At 47.2% G+C, this 19401-nt stretch overlaps 2 protein-coding genes across 5 annotated transcripts in view; both read right to left on the bottom strand.

Moving 5' to 3' along the window:
- Positions 1-14: 14 nt before the first annotated feature.
- Positions 15-3363, bottom strand: F2RL3 (F2R like thrombin or trypsin receptor 3). The gene is made up of 2 exons (XM_054181661.1): positions 3111-3363; positions 15-2140 (listed from the first exon to the last, which is right to left on the bottom strand). The coding sequence occupies exons 1-2, from the start codon at positions 3199-3201 to the stop codon at positions 1065-1067; spliced, it is 1167 nt and encodes a 388-aa protein (XP_054037636.1). The 5' UTR covers positions 3202-3363; the 3' UTR covers positions 15-1064.
- A 4598-nt stretch (positions 3364-7961) lies between these two features.
- SIN3B (SIN3 transcription regulator family member B) overlaps positions 7962-19401 on the bottom strand; it is a 15191-nt gene continuing 3751 nt past the window's right edge. For 2 of the 4 annotated variants that reach the window (XM_054182346.1, XM_054182345.1), the window contains exons 5-19: positions 18917-19060; positions 18550-18672; positions 17974-18063; positions 17416-17534; positions 16493-16700; positions 15672-15788; positions 15062-15300; positions 14627-14810; positions 13807-14401; positions 13154-13323; positions 12421-12594; positions 12069-12161; positions 11682-11776; positions 11068-11272; positions 7962-10696 (exon numbers count right to left, since the gene is read on the bottom strand). In XM_054182346.1, the coding sequence (XP_054038321.1) occupies positions 10466-10696; positions 11068-11272; positions 11682-11776; positions 12069-12161; positions 12421-12594; positions 13154-13323; positions 13807-14401; positions 14627-14810; positions 15062-15300; positions 15672-15788; positions 16493-16700; positions 17416-17534; positions 17974-18063; positions 18550-18672; positions 18917-19060 (2787 nt within the window). In that variant the 3' untranslated portion in view covers positions 7962-10465. The remainder of the gene's footprint in view (positions 10697-11067; positions 11273-11681; positions 11777-12068; positions 12162-12420; positions 12595-13153; positions 13324-13806; positions 14402-14626; positions 14811-15061; positions 15301-15671; positions 15789-16492; positions 16701-17415; positions 17535-17973; positions 18064-18549; positions 18673-18916; positions 19061-19401) is intronic. The other 2 variants (XR_008463365.1, XM_054182347.1) reach the window with 2 other exon arrangements.

Here is a 19401-nt window from a genome sequence, read left to right as displayed (position 1 = left end):
TTTTATTAAAAACTGATTTTAAGACAATTTTGTCTGCCTCTTCTTATTATTCACATTGTAGGCTGTAAGTTTGTTTGATCGTAGTTATGGTGAGGACAGAAGTCGTGTCCATACCAGTAAAACCAAAGAATTCAGGAACTCTGAGGAGGTTTATCACTCATTTTTCGACCTTGCTGCTCTTGAGATATGCCCTAGTTGTGTCTGGGAGATGAGCTGGCTGCATTTTGCCAAATTTGCAACAGGTTTGGTCACTTGTTTCATAGGAGACAGCTCTTGATTGTGTGTGACATTACACCAAAGAAGTGTGGACTTCTAGAGCGAGGGTTTTCTCAATTCCTTTAATATTTCCCTTCAAAAGACATAATATTTTTTTAAAATCCATTACTACAGTCTTTGTCCTAAAGAAATTATGGATGCCAAGGGTCATTTGCAAAAATAGGGATTATTGAATGGGATTTTTACAGTTGTTACCAACGACGGGCTGACATTAATTACTGTGCTGTTGCTTACTAATCAAGCCAAGAATGTGTTTGCTAGAGAAGCCAGTGCTCTGTGTTCTCTTGACAGAACCTTTGAGTCCAGGGGAATACCTTTCACAGAGGCATCTCCTAGTACTTTTGAAACGTTTAGAAATGTGGTTCTGCAAGTGCCTGTTCTTTTTCAGTTTTAGGTGAAGGGAATATGCGTTCAAGGACAGCAAGCAAGTCAGTAGCAGCGAAGGAGATAGAACACAAATAGCAATCAGTCTGCAAAAACCGCATTAGGAAAACCAGACCTAGGTCTGTTGGCAAAGAGCATCCCTGGCAATGTGTGACCAGCATGCGGTGTCCCAGTAACAGATCTGTACGTGCTCAGCACTCCACATCTTGGCTGGACTCCACGCCTCTCGAGGAATCCTGTGCTCCAGGTTTATTCGGTTTTAGCTGTGCAGACAGGAGAAAGGACTCGTGCCTGAAAATACTGCTCACTGCTCTGGATGAAGCTTGTGAGATCCGGGTGTCGTCTTCATCTCATCCCCAGTGTATGTTGTGGGTGCCTTGGGAGCAGGGAGCTGGGGTGGAGGCTTACACCAGTGAATCTTTGGAACTTTTTTGTGGGAGTGTTTCCTTGGAGGTTTTTAGCGATGTGGTGTTTTGTTTTCTGTGACTGAAGAATCTCCTTCTCACCTTATCCCGGAAATCTTCTGAAACGTAGTAGTAGACGAAGGGATCGGCGCAGCTGTTGAAGGTGCTGATGGCCAGGCTCACCATGTAGCTGATATACAGGTTGCCGTACAGCTTGGACTTGTAGCTGGAGTAATGAATGAGGAGGAGAACGTTGCTGGGGGTGTAGAAGGCCACCAGTGTGAACACCACGAGAGCTGTGAGCTTCATAGAGTAGGAGTAGCGCTTCCCGCTGCGCAGGAGGGCTCGCAGTACTGAGCAGTAGCTGAACAGCATCACCACCAGAGGAGCGAGGAACGCGCAGGCGATCAGGCAGATGAAGTAGTAGAAGTAATACCTGTCATCCTCGTGCCTGGGGACGACGTCGTGGCAGATAGTGATGTCTGCTCTGTACAGGGGGTACGACTGCTGCTGCAGGGTCAGGGGCAGGGTGAGGACGGCAGCGCAGAGCCAGATGGCCGTGCAGGTGCAGGCAGCGAAGGTCGGCGTGCGGAAAGAACGTGAGAAGAAAGGATGCACCACGGCCAGATACCGGTCGACGCTGATGCACGTGAGCAGCAGCACTGAGCAGTACATGTTCCCATAGAAGAAAGCGGTGGTCAGCCGGCACAGGCCTTCCCCAAAGGGCCAGTTGTTCCCCAGGAAATAGTAGAAAATCTTGAAGGGCAGCACCAATATGAGCAGCAGGTCTGCTGCGGCCAAGTTCATCAGAAAGACGGTGGAGGTCAGCTTCTCAGCCCTGGTGGCCAGGACCCACAGGGCCAGCCCGTTTGAAGGCAGCCCCACCAGGAAGACGAGGGTGTAGAGGCAGGGGATGAGCCGCACGGTGACCACGCTGCCCAGCTGAGCACGTGTGGCCTCGTGTATCAACAGGTACGTGACGTTGTTTATGGTTGCCTTTTCCCCAGGGATGGCTCGGGGACATGGTGTGATCTCTGGTGTCGTCACCTGCTCGTCGGTGATGTTCTGGGAGTAATCTGCCAAATAAATGCAGTCTGTTAACCTGCTGTTTGTGCAGTTCCCCTTGTGCTTTGCAGAGCAGGCTGCATATGCAACACCCCAAACACTGAGGTTTGCATTTTACGTCGGGGTCCCTAGAAATGGGAGTATTCTATAAAATGCTGTTGTGCGACGGGCAGAAAAAGCTGGCTGGCAGAATTAGGTGCACAGGAGTAACCATCAGCAACCTTACTGAAAACGTACACAATCCCTGTCGTGTGGCCTCCCACAGCTCACAAATGATCGCTGTGTGGTACAACTGGGGAAACTGGGGAGCCAGAGCGCCAAGCCTCTGCCCAGCTTTCAAAAGAACCCGAAGATCTGGGGCCACTCCAGGGTAAAGTCGTGGCTGCGGGAGTCTAAATTTTACCTAAAGATTTTGGTTTCAGGGGCTCTCTCCTCTAATTTTTCTTCCTCTTTCTAGTTTTTTCCACCCCAATTTCTTTCTGGGACGTATCACCTTCTGTCACCTCCTGCTTCAACTCAAGTATGCGCGACTCTCAATGAGAGTGAGCTCCCATGGGATCACAGAATCACCGAACGTCGGGGTGGGAAGGGCCCTCTGGAGATCGTCTCCTCCAACCCCCGGCCACAGCAGGGTCACCCAGAGCAGGTGGCACAGGAACGCGTCCAGGGGGGTTGGAATGTCTCCAGAGGCGGAGACTCCCCCACCTCTCTGGGCAGCCTGTGCCAGGGCTCTGCCACCCTCACAGCAAAGAAGTTCCTCCTCATGTTGAGATGGAACTTCCCATGTCCCAGTTTGTGCCCGTTGCCCCTTGTCCTGTCACCACTGGGAAGAGCCTGACCCCATCCTTTAAAAAATAGCTTTAAAAATAGCTTTAAAAAAATGGATAGCTTTTGAAAATGAGTTTTCAGGGATCTTAAAAAGGTACGAAGTATCCAGTACTTTAAGAAGAAGCAATTTTTCACCCAAAGACACGCACTCACCATCGTAGTCTGAAGATGCCAGGCAGAGTCCCCAAAAGGCGCAGCACAGCACAAGCCTGTGTGCCAGCCGTCCCTTCCCGAGGGTCTCCATCCTGCTGCGGGATCCACCAGCGTGCTGCTATGCTCAGCGCTGTGTGGGAAACGCAGGATTAGTGACCCGGCTTACGCATTTCCTCCTGCTGCTCCTTAACTCACGGAAGCACCAGGCTCTGCCCGAGAAGGATGAGGTGTATGGGGGCTGTCACGACATGCACGAGTGCGCGTTGCCCAAGTGGAGACTTAGCTCCTGTGTCAGACGCCAGACGGAGACGGACACACGTATCCAGATCCAGTGTATATTGGGGATGTACTTCATCATCAGAGCTAGACGATGGCTCCAGTGACTTATTTGGGCCTCCTTCCTGCTCCAGAATGTTCCTGGAAATAACAAATGTGGTCAGATTTGATGCTATTTGAATTTGGTTTAGCATGTAAACTGAACTTCTGACCTCCTGTGTCAAGCATCCTTCCACCCAAGAGAGACCCAAGTGGCTCTGTAAGAGATGCGAGGTTTTTCCCCCATGCCCTGATTCAAAGCGCTTCCTGATAGCGCAAATTGAGAAGATTATCAGCCCCTCACAGAAACATAAATGAAGTGCTGGAGAGCTGCAGATGCAGAGGAACGTCCCCAGCCCCCAGGGATTGCACGGGGCTCTTGCAGCCTCGTCTTGTGGCAGTTAGGGGTTTTTAGCATCTGCCTCGCAGCCCCCAGATCAGGCTGGCCTTGTCAGGGTTCTCGTGTTGCTTTATTTGCTCCTGCTCCCTGGCTAGGCAGGGGACAAAGCTCCTGAACCTTCCTCCTTGTCCTTACTGCAGAGGTTGGTTAGAAGTCCTGTGGGTTGGAGCTATTTGCATTTCAAAGAATCATCACTTGCACCAGCCTGGGATGCCATAACATAGAAAGGAGAAGTGGGAAGGTCTCAGGCCTTGACGAAGACGCTGGAGACGCTGTGCTTCCGCTGATAAACTACCAGGAAGAGGGAGAGCAGCTCCATCCAGCAGGAAAGTGGCCTGACAAGGGTGCACAGGAAGACTCTGCTGTTGAGCAGATAATGGTGGATTTCAATTGCTCTTGCCCAAGAAGAGCTGTGTTTTTCCAGAGATGTGCAGTCTCCACCCCATAAACCCCCAAGAGGGTTGAGCACACTTAGCTAATAGCTTGGAGCCACGGCGTGCTGCTGCCACAAACCTGCTGGCTGTATGGAGAAGACAACTCACGTCACTTTGTAAGAGGGATCCTTCGCTGGCAGATGTTACCTGAGCCTTTAAGACCATTTGCTGCTTGGTCCCCCCTTCTCTAACTCCTTGAGAGTTCCGTGCTCTGCTGGGAATGTCCCCAATCCATCACCAGTGGAGGGGCCCGAGCTTGCCCCTTCCCCGTGGTAGGCAAGTGGGGCAGGAGGCCACAGCTTGAGAGGTTGTTGGGCTTTAGGCTTGTGCTCTCCAGTCCCCTGCCTGGCTCTGCGAGGGCGTACAGACAGAAGCTGGAGTCCGGGCAGTAGGAACTGTAAATTTGGTTTGGCAACCTGAGGAGTGGCTCATTTCTTTCTCCTCGGCTTATGAATGGCCTCTTCTGTGAAGGTTGCAAAGCTGAGCCTGGCTGCTGTTTGATGAGATTCTTCTATTCCAAGGAGAAAATGATCCTATTTCCTTTGCTTTCACCATATTCCCACATCCTTGTGCCGAGCGTGTCGAGAGGTGGAGTTCCACTGGCAGGGACAGGGAAGACGCAATGTTAGATGTTTTGCTTTTGTGATTCTCTCAGGATTTATGAACCATTACAGAATGACTCATGTGGCCACATATTTTCCGTGCCTCAGCCAGGATCCTTTCCATGGTCTGTATGCAAAAAATTAGACATAATCAGGTTCAGATAGTGTGCAAATCGCAGCCCTGCTTCCTATGGCCAGGTCTCTGGAGTGGAGCAGAGAGAGGTTACTCATTGCTATATCCTTCATTTTTCAGATGCTGTGTGATCTTTAGTGACTGCTGTAGATGCAGAACAGCTTGCTTCAAAATTCTAGTGCCAGAGGTTTGTCACGGCTTGTTAACATCTCTTTAAGTCGTGTGATCCCTGCCCTGTGGGGTAACAATTTGGTTTTAAAGTAATTCGTTGTGCAATAGATCATCTCCTGGGAGAAGGTGCTCTTTTAGTCCATGGCTCTGAACCCAACAGATGTAATGCTGGAAAACAGGCGGGGGATTCTGAAGCTCGGAGGGAGGGTACAAACACCACCTGGCCTATCCCGTACATCTTTAAGGCTTGGAAGAGCAAACTGTGGTAGGAAAATAACGGGCCTTCTAGGTGATCTTTGAGGTCCCTTCCAACCCAAACCATTCCATGATTCTATGATTCTTCTCTGCTCCAGCAGCTTCAGAGAGTTCCTCAGCTCCAAGCCAGCAGGTGTGAAGACAGAACTCTTCGTGCAGCTGCGACCTGCCCCGGGCTGAGCTCACGTCTGCGATGCAGACAGGAGAGGCGGCTGACCACCGAGGCAGCAGCTCGGCCTTCGTGCCAGCAGCACCATGCATTCCCACCGGTGTCAGCACAACCTCACGTTTTCCATGAAGGCAACGCCGGTCCTGCCTTTCCCAGCCGGTGGGTGTGCGAGCATCTGAGCCTTCTCAGAACCAGAAGGCAGAGAAAATGTCTGCTGACTATTGAAAAAGAAACGATGGTCCTTTGAACCAGGAACCCCCCGTGCCAGCCCCCCAGAGTGTCTTGGCAGGCTCCCCATGTAGAAGACGACTCCGTGCTTTGGGTGCTCCTCCTGACTTTGCCATCACACCAGCTCTCTCTTCGCCAGGTCTCGTACCATCGCCCTGAGACTCTCCACAGCCCCAGGGGATCTCCCTGCCCCTCTCCTGCTTGTTCCACAGTTCTGTTCCCCCGCGATCCCACCCGACCTTTTCCCTTGGTTATGCCACCTTTTGTGCTCGCCGTCTCCTCGCCGCCGGTAAGCCTTATGCTGGTGGAATACTTCTGGGGAGACAGGTTTTTTTCAGAGCTACTCTTCTGCTTGCTTGCGGTTTTCACCTCAGAGTGTAGGAAGTCCACATGAAGCCATTTTTCAGGCCTATTTGAAGTTTATTAGCATCGCTACAACTCGCTAGATGTTCTGGAATAGCTTCTTTTGGTCCTTTATGAGCAAGATAATGACACCGGGTAAGGGCTACCTCGCCTGATACGGACAACTCTCTCCCTTTTCAGCACCGGGTCTCAGATGGTTCTTTTTGGATTCATGCTTTAGCACGGATACGGTTTAGAACTGCTAGGCTTTAATTTAGACTTTAATTTTGATGAGTGGAAGGTAGAGCATACCTCTAGTTTCATTAAGTTGAGTGGGTTAGTTCTAATCCAGAGGAATGGCTTAAACATGAAGAAAAAACTCATTTCACGCTTACACACTTGTAGATAAAGTCAGAAGTACTTCTAGTACTCTAGACTATCTCTCAGGGGTTCGCAGCTGCATCTTTCTCTCTGTGCATCACTGTGATACGGAAACATGTAAAAAAAAAATAAAAAATCCTGAAATATTAAATACTGAAGTCAGGTACTCCCTTTAGCGATTCTTAATTTAATTTAGAAAAACCATTTGTCTTAATCCAGGACACCATTAATTCTTATTCCATCCTGCAAACCTGAAAGGTATTTTGAAGGTGTCTGTCTGTCTGTCGTTGCCAAAGCCGTCCGCGTGCTGAGATCCCCGCCTGCTCCCGGGTGATGTCAGCCCTGGCTGTCCCTCCCCTTGAGCGCAGGGAACGTCCGTTTTGTGAGAAGTCCAAGATCTCTGCGAGAAGACCCGTGTGAAGTGGACTGTGTCCTCCGAGACGCCACTACCATCATTTTAATGAAATAATTCCATGCAATTTATGCATCAGAGGATTGTTACGAGGAGAACAACAGTTTGTTTCCCTGTGAGCAAGTTACACGCTGCGCAGAAAGCAGAGTTGCCTTTTGTTATGGCAACGGAAGTGTTGAGAATGATGTAAAGGAAACTCCTATCAGATCTGGGTCGCATCGCTGCAGCTTAATTTGCAAAATCTACACATTCATTTGTTGTGCGGAGCTCGCAGGCAACGCAGTTAAACATGTTATTACCCAGGAATTTGGGGAGGCCGAGGGAAAGCGGGTGGAGGGTTGTTTTCATGGTTGCAGTTGTATCTTCTTAACCTGGAGCAGATGTGCTTATAGATTTCCGAACTGGGATCAGTCCCTTTTCTTCAGCGTCCATTGTGTTTAGTGTGCGAGTACTTGGGGACCAGGCCTGGGCCATATTTTTGCGCCGCACCTCTCATGGCAAAGGTGCCGCTAGAAATAAACCGAGCTGCAAAAAGCCAGGCTTTGCTGGCACTATACAACGCTAATTCTTTTGCCATTTATCTGTGTGTGGAGCAACTCTGCCACCCCCTGGGCTACCGTGCTCTCCTCCAGCCCCGGCCCTGCACGCTGAGACCTCCCTGCAGCGCACACCTAAGCACGGAGCCACGGGCACCATCTTCCCCCACGGGATCTCCTCCTGCACGGCCCTTGCAGGAAACTTATTTCCCTTTGATGTTAGCCAGCGTGCTCACTGTGCCGTGCCTCCTCCTCGGCGCGGGCAGGGCTGAAGAGGTGCTGCCTGCTGGCCCCCCATCTAAGCCACAGATCCCGCAGCCTGCCCTGCAACTGCTTGAAGGGAAGTTCATCCGACTTTTCAATTGCATTTCTCTACTATTTAACATTCAGTTTCAGGTGCAAGACAATCAGTTCTGGGGATTGTCAGAAAGTTTAAATTCATTTAAAAGAAATTTAAAACAGTGAGAGCTGCAGACTTTTAAAATCAATATTTTATTTTACTTGAATGTGCAAATAAATATAAAAAAAACTACATTCAAAGAGCTGGCAAAGCAATTACAAGCCCAAAAGCAAAGATCCTTCAAAAAAATGGAAGAACAAACTCTTGAATGAAGGTCGTGCGAGCAGATACACAGCGGTCGAGCTTCAACTCTCAGACATTAGCAAGCCCCTCTCAAACCTGCACTGCCTGCTCACTCCATTCACAGCACTTGCTACTATCACTTTTGAGACAATAGCACTGCAAAGGGTGAAAGTCTTACTTTTAATCCGTTCAGGTTATAAATTAAGGTTTACAAAACAAGGATGCTTAAAAATACCTGAAGTACACTTAAAAACAGGGAGATGGAACGGGACGGTGCACGGGCGCGTGACCCTCCTACACCTTGGTACACTTGGAATCAAATGCATTTTAAGCCACAAGTTGCAACCTATTTTCTAGTAAACATTTTTCTGTATCATAAAACCATAAAATTTGGCACAGTTGTCATCTCCACTGGAAGACAGCAGAGAGGCGAGCAGGAGTGAGGTGTATTTTGTTGAGCTGTCGGGAAGCAAAAAGGGGATACTGTGCTTTGCACCGGGCTCGTCCCCCCACTCCCCCTCAGCGTCTTTTATCACTTACTGCAACAAGAGCAGGGGAAGAACCTTCAGATCATTTCAGTAACCAAAATTTAACAGAGACCCAGACATGGAGAACACGAGTTCTTGATGAAAAGTCCTCTGCTGGCAGTGGTTGTGCAAGTGGCCACGAATGCCAGAGACTGGCCTCCCTCCTTCCCTCCTACAGATTATTTTGCAAAAGAAACAAAGAGTCAGTACAGTTTTCTATTAAATGTGCCCCAAAGGGAATTTTTCTGCTGTCAAGTGAGACAATTGCAAAACCAAATGCTGTACAGTGGAAATAACCCAGGACAAATCCTACAGGCTGCTGCTTAGGTCTGGCAGAAATTATAACCTAAATATCAAAGCCACAAAAAAAATCGGGGTGGGGGGGTTATTCCCCCAAAAGCAGGGAAAAAGGTGGAGGCAGAGCTGAAAGGAGGCTGGCCCTGCCTCACGCCACTACATCTGCAATACACTCCACGGCCAGTGTGCTTGCCCTCGGCCCCTGAAAAATGAGCGAAGTCACGGTGGAGTCGCGGGACAGACACTAGATGATCTCCGGAGGTCCCTTCCAACCCCCACCATTCTGTGATTCTTGATTTTTCAATAGATTAAGTCAGACAATTGACATAGTGTTCTGCATGGTTCAGGGTAGGGTTTTTGTTAGGTTTCATTTCAAAAAAGCTTCGATAGACGTACAGACGGTTCAGTGGAAAAGCTCGTTGACGATGGCTGTGGCTGGATCTAACACTGCCCGTTATGGATTTCCATGTGACACTGCAAATAGAGCATCTGTGCTGAGCCAGCAGAAACAGCCAAGTATCTGGGACAAACCTCAGCTCCAGCGCCACCACGGTGCTGCAAGAGCTCCATCTACTGCTGTCACTGACGGGTACAACCCAGCAGAACCAGGGCGTCCGGGCATGCAGAAGGAAAGCGAAGCGCCTGAGAACGCAGTCTCCAGAGGCCGCCAATCAACATGCAAAATACAAAATAATAATAAAAAAAAATAATAGGCCAGACCTCGCAATGGATATTCCTCCCCACGCACACGCTCCAAGCAGCTCCGGAGCTGAGAAGGCAGAGTCTGCAGCAGGCTGTGAGTTCCCAAAGCAACACCAGGGGATCCGGCGCCCATCGGGGCTGTCTTGAGCCACAAACAGCTCTCTTGCCAAGCACGGCAGCTCAGAGAGCTTCTTCCCCTTCGTTCACGCTCCAAAATACTGAGTTGACGAGTGGGTGTTGGAGCATTTAGCATGCTGCTCACCCTTGTCTCAGTTTTGGCGTTTTTCTTACCAGAGCACCAGTAACAAATACTGCATTCATTGCCTTATTAGTACACATAGATAACGAAGCAGCCCATAGCCGGGCTAGCAATCTGTGCCAGGTGCCGGCGCTTGGAGGTTACACTGAAGAGTTCTGCAGGCTCCAAGACGGCACAAATTCAGGAAGACAGGCAACATTAAACCCTTCAAAGTGGAAGCAGCTGCCAGCATCTGCTCAAACACCAGCCCAGCTCCATCTCTGCAGCAAAGCCACCAGTGGTAGTTGCCCAGAGCCTCACCCCCTCACTCAGCCTTGCAGTACTGGCTGGCCAGCAGTGGCCTAAAGCTAGGAAACTACTAAAAAGTGTGTGGCAGTGCCGAGAGCCCTCTGCCCATAAAGCTTTTAAGAGTCTCTTCATGACGGCTGGAGGATTACACTGCAAGGAGACAAGTCTATGCCATATGGAAAATACATCATAATCCAAAGTAAAATGCTGCTTGGATAAATATCATTAATACATACGTTGCATTCCCACCACTATTCTCAGAGTAAATGTGTTTCACCACCAACGCTCCTACTCGTCTTGGTCCCAGGAACAAGTCTCTGCTCACGGGGAAGCTGGACGGCGACTGTACTGAACTCTGTATCTGTTCACCGGGACCCCATGGACATTCACCGTCTCACAAGTTGTTTTGCAGGGCACCATCTCCTCGTCTTCGTCTCCCATTAGCCAGTCTTGAACTACATCAACTGCCTCCATGGTCACGTTCTCTTCTAGCCACCTATTGTGCCACTCTTCAAACTGCTGGTGGTGCTTTAGCAGCACCATTGGCTGCACCTGAAAGCAGGACAGTAAAGATCACCGAGAGGTTGCTGGGGGAGAAGCCAAAACCCTCACCTCCTTGTATGTCTGAGACGTGCATGCTTCACAATACAAGACAAATAGTAAAACAGAAAACCGCGTACCTGCATTTAAAGATCTCTATTAATGTTTGCTACTCCCCCTTAAAAAGAAAAGGCTGCTAAACTAAACCAAAGTACAGAGCATTTACCAGCTCTCCTCCACGTTTCATCCCACACAGAGTAGTAACTTCTGGGTGCAGTTTGCAGGAATTCAGCCACAAGACGTCTTATCGGTACCTGTCTTTTGGCTCACATCCTCAACCTCTGCTACTGCCTGAGCTGCGGAGAGAGTAATAGGAGATGCACCTGCTTGGCTCGGCAGAGAGCGCCCCGCCTGTACATGTAATCCTCCGAGTTCATGATGAACATCATTTTGTGGGTGTTGAGCTTGAACCGGCAGTCCACGTTGCAGGCACTTTCCACCCCAATCAGCCTCTTCCAGGAGCTCTTCACTTCACTACGCAGAGCTCTCACTTGCTTACATTGCCACTTGCGAAACTTTTTTAGGTTCCTAGAAGAAAACAAGGATCAGGAAGCGTGTGTCACACTTGGTTATCCATTCCGTTCAGCTAGCAGAGCTGACAGCATAAGTATGAAATCTTCCTGCATACACTCTGACAAATATTTAGTGAAATAGGAACAAATTAGACCTCAAATTCCTCCCAGAAGGGACTGCTTAAACGGTCCCACTCCATTCTAAACAGAATTTCTCGAACAAACCTCAGTGCAGTGGTCACGATTTTTTTCTTAAGCGTTCTTACGTGGTGCACTGGACTAGAGCAGCCCCTTTGGACCTCAAATATGAGCACATTTCCCTAGAGTTGCTCGTACGGCACATCACCTAAAATCACTGCCACACCAGCAGAGAGGAAGCAGTACTGGCTGCTGCAGGCGTCACTCAGGAGAGGGAGCGCGCTCACCTTTGCAGAAAGACCGGTTTCAGTAAGAAGCCATCATTCTGGTTGTTAGGAGCTCCTTCTACCCCAACGTACTGCTCCATGTAGTTAGCCAGGTGCTACGCAAGAGAGACCAAGTCCTAGTCAGATTTCGCTCTGGTCAAGACAAACACCACTGCAAAGAACTAGTTTATTTCCAAGCTGCTTTTTATGAAGGTGATTTATGTCGAAACTGTTGCTAACATACCCATTTCTGTCAGTGACCGCAGCCCCACATGTAATATTCCCGCCTCCCAGGTAAACTTCTCCTACTGACAAAGTCTCTCAGTTTGGAACGAGAAGAGGGAAAGCGTTCTTAGGACATCTGCTTTGCCTGTGCCACAGCAGACTCCATGGTCACTGGGATATTACCTGGACCTCCACAGGATCTTCTGTCTGGGTTTCTTCTGTATCCAGAAGCTCAATGGTCATGATCACCTGTCCCTTCCGCTGAAGAAACATTACCTGTAATAAAGTTACAGGCACAAGATATTGGCCATTTGGGTTTACAATAAAATGCTGTATACTCACAAGTCATCTGGGCAACAAATATTAGCTAGGAGGGAAGTAAGCAGCAGGGCTTTTCAGCGAGCCAGAATGACGCTTTACTGTCTACGCTCTGGTTTTGGCCCCTTCTCTCCATATTGGTGGCCTCGGAGCTTCCAAACCCTTTTCTCCCAGATAAAGTACCACTTTATGAAGTTCCCTGGCAGCAAGTTCTTACCTTGAAACAGTTCTCATCTGCCATGCAACGTTCAGCCTTCCACTGATAGCTGGTCTCCTTTGCTGCCCGGACACACCTAGAGGATAAGTTACCTCCAGCAGCACCTCGCTTCCTTTCGTTCAAGTAGAGCTCAACAACCTTCAAGCAGATGTCGTCGCTCACGAGATGGTGAAGCTTCCATTAAAAAAGGGGGAATTCAGTCAGCAAGCCTGGGCCAAGAGTTAACTCTAGTGTGTCATGAAAGGAGCACAAAACTCAGCACAGCGTCACACCCCAGATGAAATACCAAAGCTTTAACTGCAGCGACTTCACACATTTCACTCTTTTTCATTACTTTGCACTAAAAGTAACAGAGAAGAGCAAGGGGCTGATGGGCCTTAACTGTAACAAACCTACAATGAGAAGACAGATTTAAGTAAAAAGGACTGGACCTTTTTTTTTTTTTTTTTTTGCCTGAGATGTATTTTGGGAATGGCAGAATTTTGAAGAGACTGGAACTCAAAAAATGTTGGAAAAGGCCAGGAAGGGTAAATCCCCTAAGGTGGCCCCTGTACCAAAGCTGAACTATCTCACTGAACTTCTGTTGCTGTTTTCCCTACGTATAGAACTTTTCTATGAGTTTGCTTTAAGTTTAGCGAGTCCTTGCACTACAGGGTACTGACAGCAGCCTATCTGTCTGCAGAAGGGAGACGCGTGGCCCCCAAACACACAGCACAGCCAACAAGTTAGTTACCTGGCGGACAATATTCTGCACCAGTTTGTCCATGGTAAAGCCAATATAGGCATGGATAGTGAACATCTCCCTCAGCGTGTCCTCGTACTGCGTGGGGTCAATGTTCCCATCCAGCAGACTCCTCACCATATCCAGGAACGCGGGGTAGTACTCCTCCAGTTCCACCTCACCTGCGCAGGGGATAAGCGCAGTCACTTCATGCATGTGAGAGGCAGAGTGAAGTCAAGAGAGACAAGGGACAGCACTGCGCAAGAACCAGGACGTTCAGAACCGAGAACATGCTTACAGACAGACAGTTCTCTGTAAGGAGAACGGGCTCTAACAGTTTTATCTCACACGCTTCCATGACGACCTTATGCAGTTAACTACCTTGTTACAAAATCAAAGTAACAGACTAATACCAGACACTTCAGAGCATCTGACAACAGTGGGCTTGGGTGACGTCTCTGTAAGTACACGAGAGCCCTCAGAAGATAAATTACAAACTAGCTCTCCTGTTAAATTACCTGTATCCACAAATGACAGCTACAGTGGAGGTTTGCATCTCTACACTGCCTACAGACTTGCCTGCTGGGCTCAGGTACTCAGATACACACAATCGAGCACTAGAAACCAGAGCATGAAGAATGGCCTGTGTCCCGGATTATTCTTACTTGGTTGCTTCAGTCTTAGTTCCATGGCTGGATCATTGGTTTTTTCTTTTCTTCCCTCACAAAGGAGTTTCTCTCTCTCTTTTTCAGTCCGATATTCTAGAAGCTGCTTCTGAGCCTGACGATAAATCTTTAGGAGCCTTGAGCACAGAGTCTGGTGAAGGCGGAGGAAGAAATACCAATTATTATTGACAAAGAACAGACTGTAAACATCATCCAGAGTGTTGTGGGGCTCAGCAGCTGTAACATCGCAGAAGGTTGCTTTTGCCTCCAGAGGACTGCTCGGGGGCCCAGGCACGTGTTTTTTCCGTAGCTCAGGAGTATCCAGGTTCTGCCCCTGGTGGTTTTCTCTGTCCTCATCTGTTGATTCTTCAGAAATACTGTGCTCAGGGGGCTGAGAGAAAAACAGCTCAGGTATGAAGTGATGCACTATCTGCCGAATGGTTGCTTGATCCTCCTTCTGGATAGTAGGCTGCCTTTTTACATAGTAGCTGATAAGAGAGGCTGCATCTTCCAAAATCTGCTTATCTTCATAGATAAAGATAAGATGAGGCTCATTTGTGGACGAACTTCTCCCCTCAGAATGCTGCTCCTGATGCTGTAATCAAGAGACAAATAGATAAAGAGCCTTCCAATCCATGCTCAAGAGCCATTCCTGCCAGAAGAAATAAGCCAGTATTAACGCTATGCTGGGGATGGTCCTTTTTGACTGAGAACTCTTCAGAGCACTACCACTTCTACAAGGTCCCCGGTGCTACGTAAACATCTAGATAATACCATAAATGAAGGAGACAGAAGACGGATTATCTCCTGGCATACACACCTCATCGTAGACACTCTCAATTTCATTCAGTAGGCTCTTGGAGCGCAAAGCTTTGGTGTCATTTTGCTTGAAGTTGACGGCCTGGTGGTCAAGGGACTTCAAATAGGCTTTCTCATACTGCTCCCGCCAAATTTTGTTGAAGCCCTGCTGGGCCTCCCGCCATTCCTCCTCTTTTGCTTTTAATCTGCATAAATGTATAATCTACTTCAGTACAAACAGACAACCACAGAAACACACGCAAAGCATTTTTAACGTAACCAACTGTCATGCACCAAAACCTCTTCAGTATCCCTGGAAGCAATAAATAAATAAATAAAAGCACCGCCACTGAAGATGAATTATCCTTTGAAAACAACATCTACAGAAAACAGTTGTTTGAAAATCCTTTATCAGTTTCTTAAAGATCCCAGGTGAAGCCAAGAGAATGGGAATTACCTCTTAAGAACAACAGGAACTGCAGTAACTGGGTTTTTCTTAAGACTTTCAATGATCTCTGGTGCTTTATCACCGTAGATGCGATAGATGGCCCTGCGCTGGATCACTTCTGACGTCCCTCCCAAGCAATCATCCAGGCGAAATTTCTCCTGATCCTCTTGAGTCAGTCGAGAGAGTTTTTTCTGCACACTCTCCAGCACACGTATTGTGGCTAAATTGGTCTCCAGGACAACATCCAACTGTCAAGAGTTCACAAAAGACACCGTGTAAGAACAGGCATAGGAGGAAAATGGAGCCCAGTGGCTCCAGGTTTGTGGCATGCATTCCAGCCCCACTGGGTGGAGCTAAGAAGCATCAGCAAGGTTTCTTACTGGAAAATACACCTCTGCCAGTTCTCCTAAAGGTAACACGCGTTTTAAAACTGGACTCATGCCCAGAAAGAACTACTAGACTCCAAGAAAGTGGACAACACCAAACCTAGCTCAAACCAACAAACCGTAACAGAACTTTCAGTATTCGGCCACCAATTAATTCAATTAAAATCCTCATAACTAGAAGTTTTGCTTTCTGAGGAGCAGCCAGCAGAAAGGAAGCTCAGTAGCAGAGGTACCTCAAACCGCTCATCTTCACAGCGGTGCAGCTGCTCCTCATAAGGAGTCTTCTTGGAGCTGACAAAAGTGGAGTCTTCAGACCAGGATGGAAATGAAACCCAGGTATCATTTAACACCTGCAACAGGGCAGAGACATGACATTGAACGGAGCCCTGTGAGCCCAGAGCTGTTCTCACGGGGTCTGACACCTCTCTGGTTTATTTTTGCACAGTTGTGCCCCGAGTTTCTGTTGGAAGTTTCAGACCTAGTTCCCAAGTCACTGTCATGACTGTTCCTCAGAAGATTAGAGGAAACTGGGACCTGCTCAGAAAGTGTGAAATCACCTTCACTATCTCCTCACTAACCAGAGATCACTCTGCAGTAATCAGCAACTGTACGTAGAGGAGACAGAGCTGCCAACAACAGCGAGAGGCAGAAGGACCTATGCTGCAGGTGTCTGTTCCCAGTGACGACAGCGCCCAAGTCACTGGCCCATGGTGCTCTTTCAGGAGAAAAACTGTTTCTAAAAGCCTTATTGGCCCACTGCTAGGAAATTAATTTCAGGCCGTTTAAGATTCTTTTCTGTCTATAGGAATAAATTCGTGTACGCACATAGATTCAAAAGACATTAAAGTGAAAGACACGATTTGGGATGGGTTTAGATAAAATTAGTAAAATGCATGTGGATACTCTTATTTCAATAAATTGGATGAATAACTGATCTGAGAGAAAAGCTGGCTAATCAGCACTAAAGTGAAGAATCCACAGGCATAAACTGTAGCACTAACTACCCTGCTTCAAGGTACGCAAGTGCAATGTGGGTTCAGGGATCCCAAAGTACCTCCTTGCAAATGGCTGTTCTTCCACTGCACTTTGGCTGCTGGTAGGTTTTTGGGAGAGCCCGGTAACTTGATCCTATGCGTTTGCAGGAAGCGTAATCAATTTCCCGACTCATTCCATCCCCAGATCGGTCGCTCAGTGGAGAAGCAAATGAAAGCTCTTTCACACCAAGAAAGGACTTGAACTGTGCAAAGAGTTCTGGGAATTTCCTTCAAAAACACAGGTAAGTGTATATTGTTATTTCACTCTGACAGTTTTAGGGTGTGTCATAAAAGTGACGGAGAAGATCTAAACAAACAGCACTGCGCTGAGAAATCCTTCACCAACGTTTTACCTCTGTTATCATTCTCTCTGATGCGCTTTATGTTCTTTTTTTGACTTAAGGCAGGAAAAGAATCTCCCTTCACAACTTCATGAATACTCCCCTTAACTGAGGAGTCACTTTGCCATGTGACTCTTCCTCTTCTGTTGGAAGCCAAAAGCACGAGAGGCTCACATCAGAGCTAGAACTATTTATCCTTCTCTCAGCTCTGTTCTGAGATTTCATGTTTATATCTGTATTATATTTTGAGAGATGAATACAGGGAGTGTGAACAGAGATGACCCTCCAGAATTCATGAGATTCGATTCTCTGCCCCCCATGATTTAGTATAACATCAGGTAGTCTGCTGCTTGGGAGGCTTCCAACGGGATGCACAGGCAGAGGAAAATATCCTCCCTAAAAGAGGATATGTGTAGATACGTTAAAAGAGTCAGATTTTATTACACCTCTTTTTGGAGTAGCCTTCATTTTCTTGCATGCTACATAGGAGGTATCTCTGAAGTTAAATCCAAAACATCACTAACAAAGTTCACATCTACCAAAAAGTAACAGAGTAAGACCTAAAAAATACGTCAGAGCAGAGAAGACAGTCAGTAACTTACCCTAAAAATGGTGTAACTAGCTGGAGCAACTCAGAGCCAGAAACCAACTCCTGGTTGAAGAGAGCAATGCAACGGAGAAAGTTTTCGTAGACTTCCTGACTCTTTAGCACTCTACGCACCTGAAGCACAGTTTGGAGAGAAAGGATCAGACCACTCAAACAGCACTTTTCCTTAGTGTTCATAGTCTAAGCAGTCTGAGCCATGGGTACAGCCACAAACCCCTGCCTAGACTGCAACATAAAAAGAGAATATGCACAACAATGCCCAGTTTCAAACAGTAATCTAGTAACTACAGACGGTACCATGAGGAAATATCACTGAAAAATAGAGAAAAACATGCCTGTAAGAGACAAGCGTTCAGGAAAAGGTTAGTTATCAGTTTCTATTCATCCTCCAAACCCATCTATTTTCTTTTTTCTTGGTATGTCTTGAAAAACTCAAAAAATCAGGCAATTGCTAAGTGCTGACACACAGATTCTATAGAAAACCAACCAATTAATAACCACATAAATGGTAGAAAATAAGTCCACAGAATGTGAGAACAGGCCAAATACCAACCTTGTCAAAGAAGGAAAACTCCTGCAGTGTTCCGTATTTCCCCACTGTCGCTACTGACAGATCTTTGGTACCTCGCAGTTTCATTTTCTTCTGTTAAAAGAACAAGCAGTTATACTTAAAATGTTGTGACTCAAATGCTATCAAATGCTACATCCCTGACAGATAACAACCCTCTGCAAGGCTGAAACTCAGCATTTCCCAAACGGTGACCCAGCACTGCTGTGTCAAGTCCTCCTCGAAGCTGAGAAGAAAACCAAAAAAAAAGGATCTCTTGAGAAAGAATTCCAAAGAAAGATTTCTTTCTAGAAGCAATGAATTGTCCCCTTCCAGGGCCGATACTTGTACAGAAGGTCTTGATATTTAGTATTCAATGTGTTACCACACACGTTTAAGCACACTTCAAAAATTCCCTTTTTCTACAGTAATTGTTATTTTAAAAATAACTTTGAAATTTTGTTTCTCATACCTAACACCTACATACCTCAAAGACGCTACTAATTACAACTTTATCTAAGCAATTATTTAAACACAATGAGTGGTATCAGGTTATTTTAAGTTTTTGCTTGCTAAAGATACCTTTGCTGGGCCAGAAACAGGACGCAACAGCAGTGGTCTGGATCGCTTTTTGCTGTGTTCCAGATTCTTCTCATGCTCAGTTTTCTGGACACTGTTCACTTCACAGGGTCCATTTCCTGTGAACTGGAGTAAATAGACAATGACTTCAATGTTCTCTTCTTGATTGGTGCAAATAAAGAACCCCATGTATCAGAGCAGAACAGAGAACACGTAGCTAAGTCACCTGTTCTGTGAAATTCCAAACAATGAAGAGGAACAAAGTTAATCTTTATGTTTTTCCATAATGTTTTGCATTCCTAAAACTTCTTTATGTATTCTACAACCAGAGACTATTCAATATTCTGCCTTGCTCTAAGCATCCACATACCAAAGACCTTTTAGCCTCCGGGAGAAACTGTCCAAACTCTGAAAGCAGATCCTCCTGTCCCCTGAACAGATTTGCTACTTCAGTAAACACTTCTTCCTCTGACATGCCCCGAAAGGGTCGGCCTTTAGTGTTCAGCTGTTCTTTCTGAAAAGATAGGCACAGATGTTAAACAGAGTCAAAAACATAGTGCACTATGCAAGAAAACTCATCCACTTGGCCAAAAATCTTACGGTACACAAACCTGAAATAACTAACAGACAGCCCAAGGTTCTCACAGCGCATCCTTTCACACAGGATATCACTAAATCACGTGAAAGTTAGTAAAGGCAGATCTGGATACAACCCCCTTAAACCTCAGACCCTGGAGAAGTGCCACAATTTACACACTTTTGTCATTTCATGTGACTATCCAGGAGGCAATTGTTGGCCAAAGGCTAGTGCTTGGGAACTGTATAAGCCTGTTTGATAGGCAGACATTTCAGTTG

The sequence above is a fragment of the Rissa tridactyla genome, chromosome 22 (assembly GCF_028500815.1).
Source record: "Rissa tridactyla isolate bRisTri1 chromosome 22, bRisTri1.patW.cur.20221130, whole genome shotgun sequence".
Taxonomy (NCBI): domain Eukaryota; kingdom Metazoa; phylum Chordata; class Aves; order Charadriiformes; family Laridae; genus Rissa; species Rissa tridactyla.
The sequence above is the reverse complement of the archived record's forward strand: the minus strand, read 5'-3'. Positions and strand labels throughout refer to the sequence as shown.

Excerpts from the sequence above, each read along its gene's own strand:
- F2RL3 (XM_054181661.1), bottom strand. The coding sequence starts at position 3,201 with ATGGAGACCCTCGGGAAGGGACGGCTGGCACACAGGCTTGTGCTGTGC. Across the intron at positions 2,141-3,110 it reads GGCATCTTCAGACTACGATG|ATTACTCCCAGAACATCACC; the intron begins GTGAGTGCGTGT and ends TTTATTTGGCAG.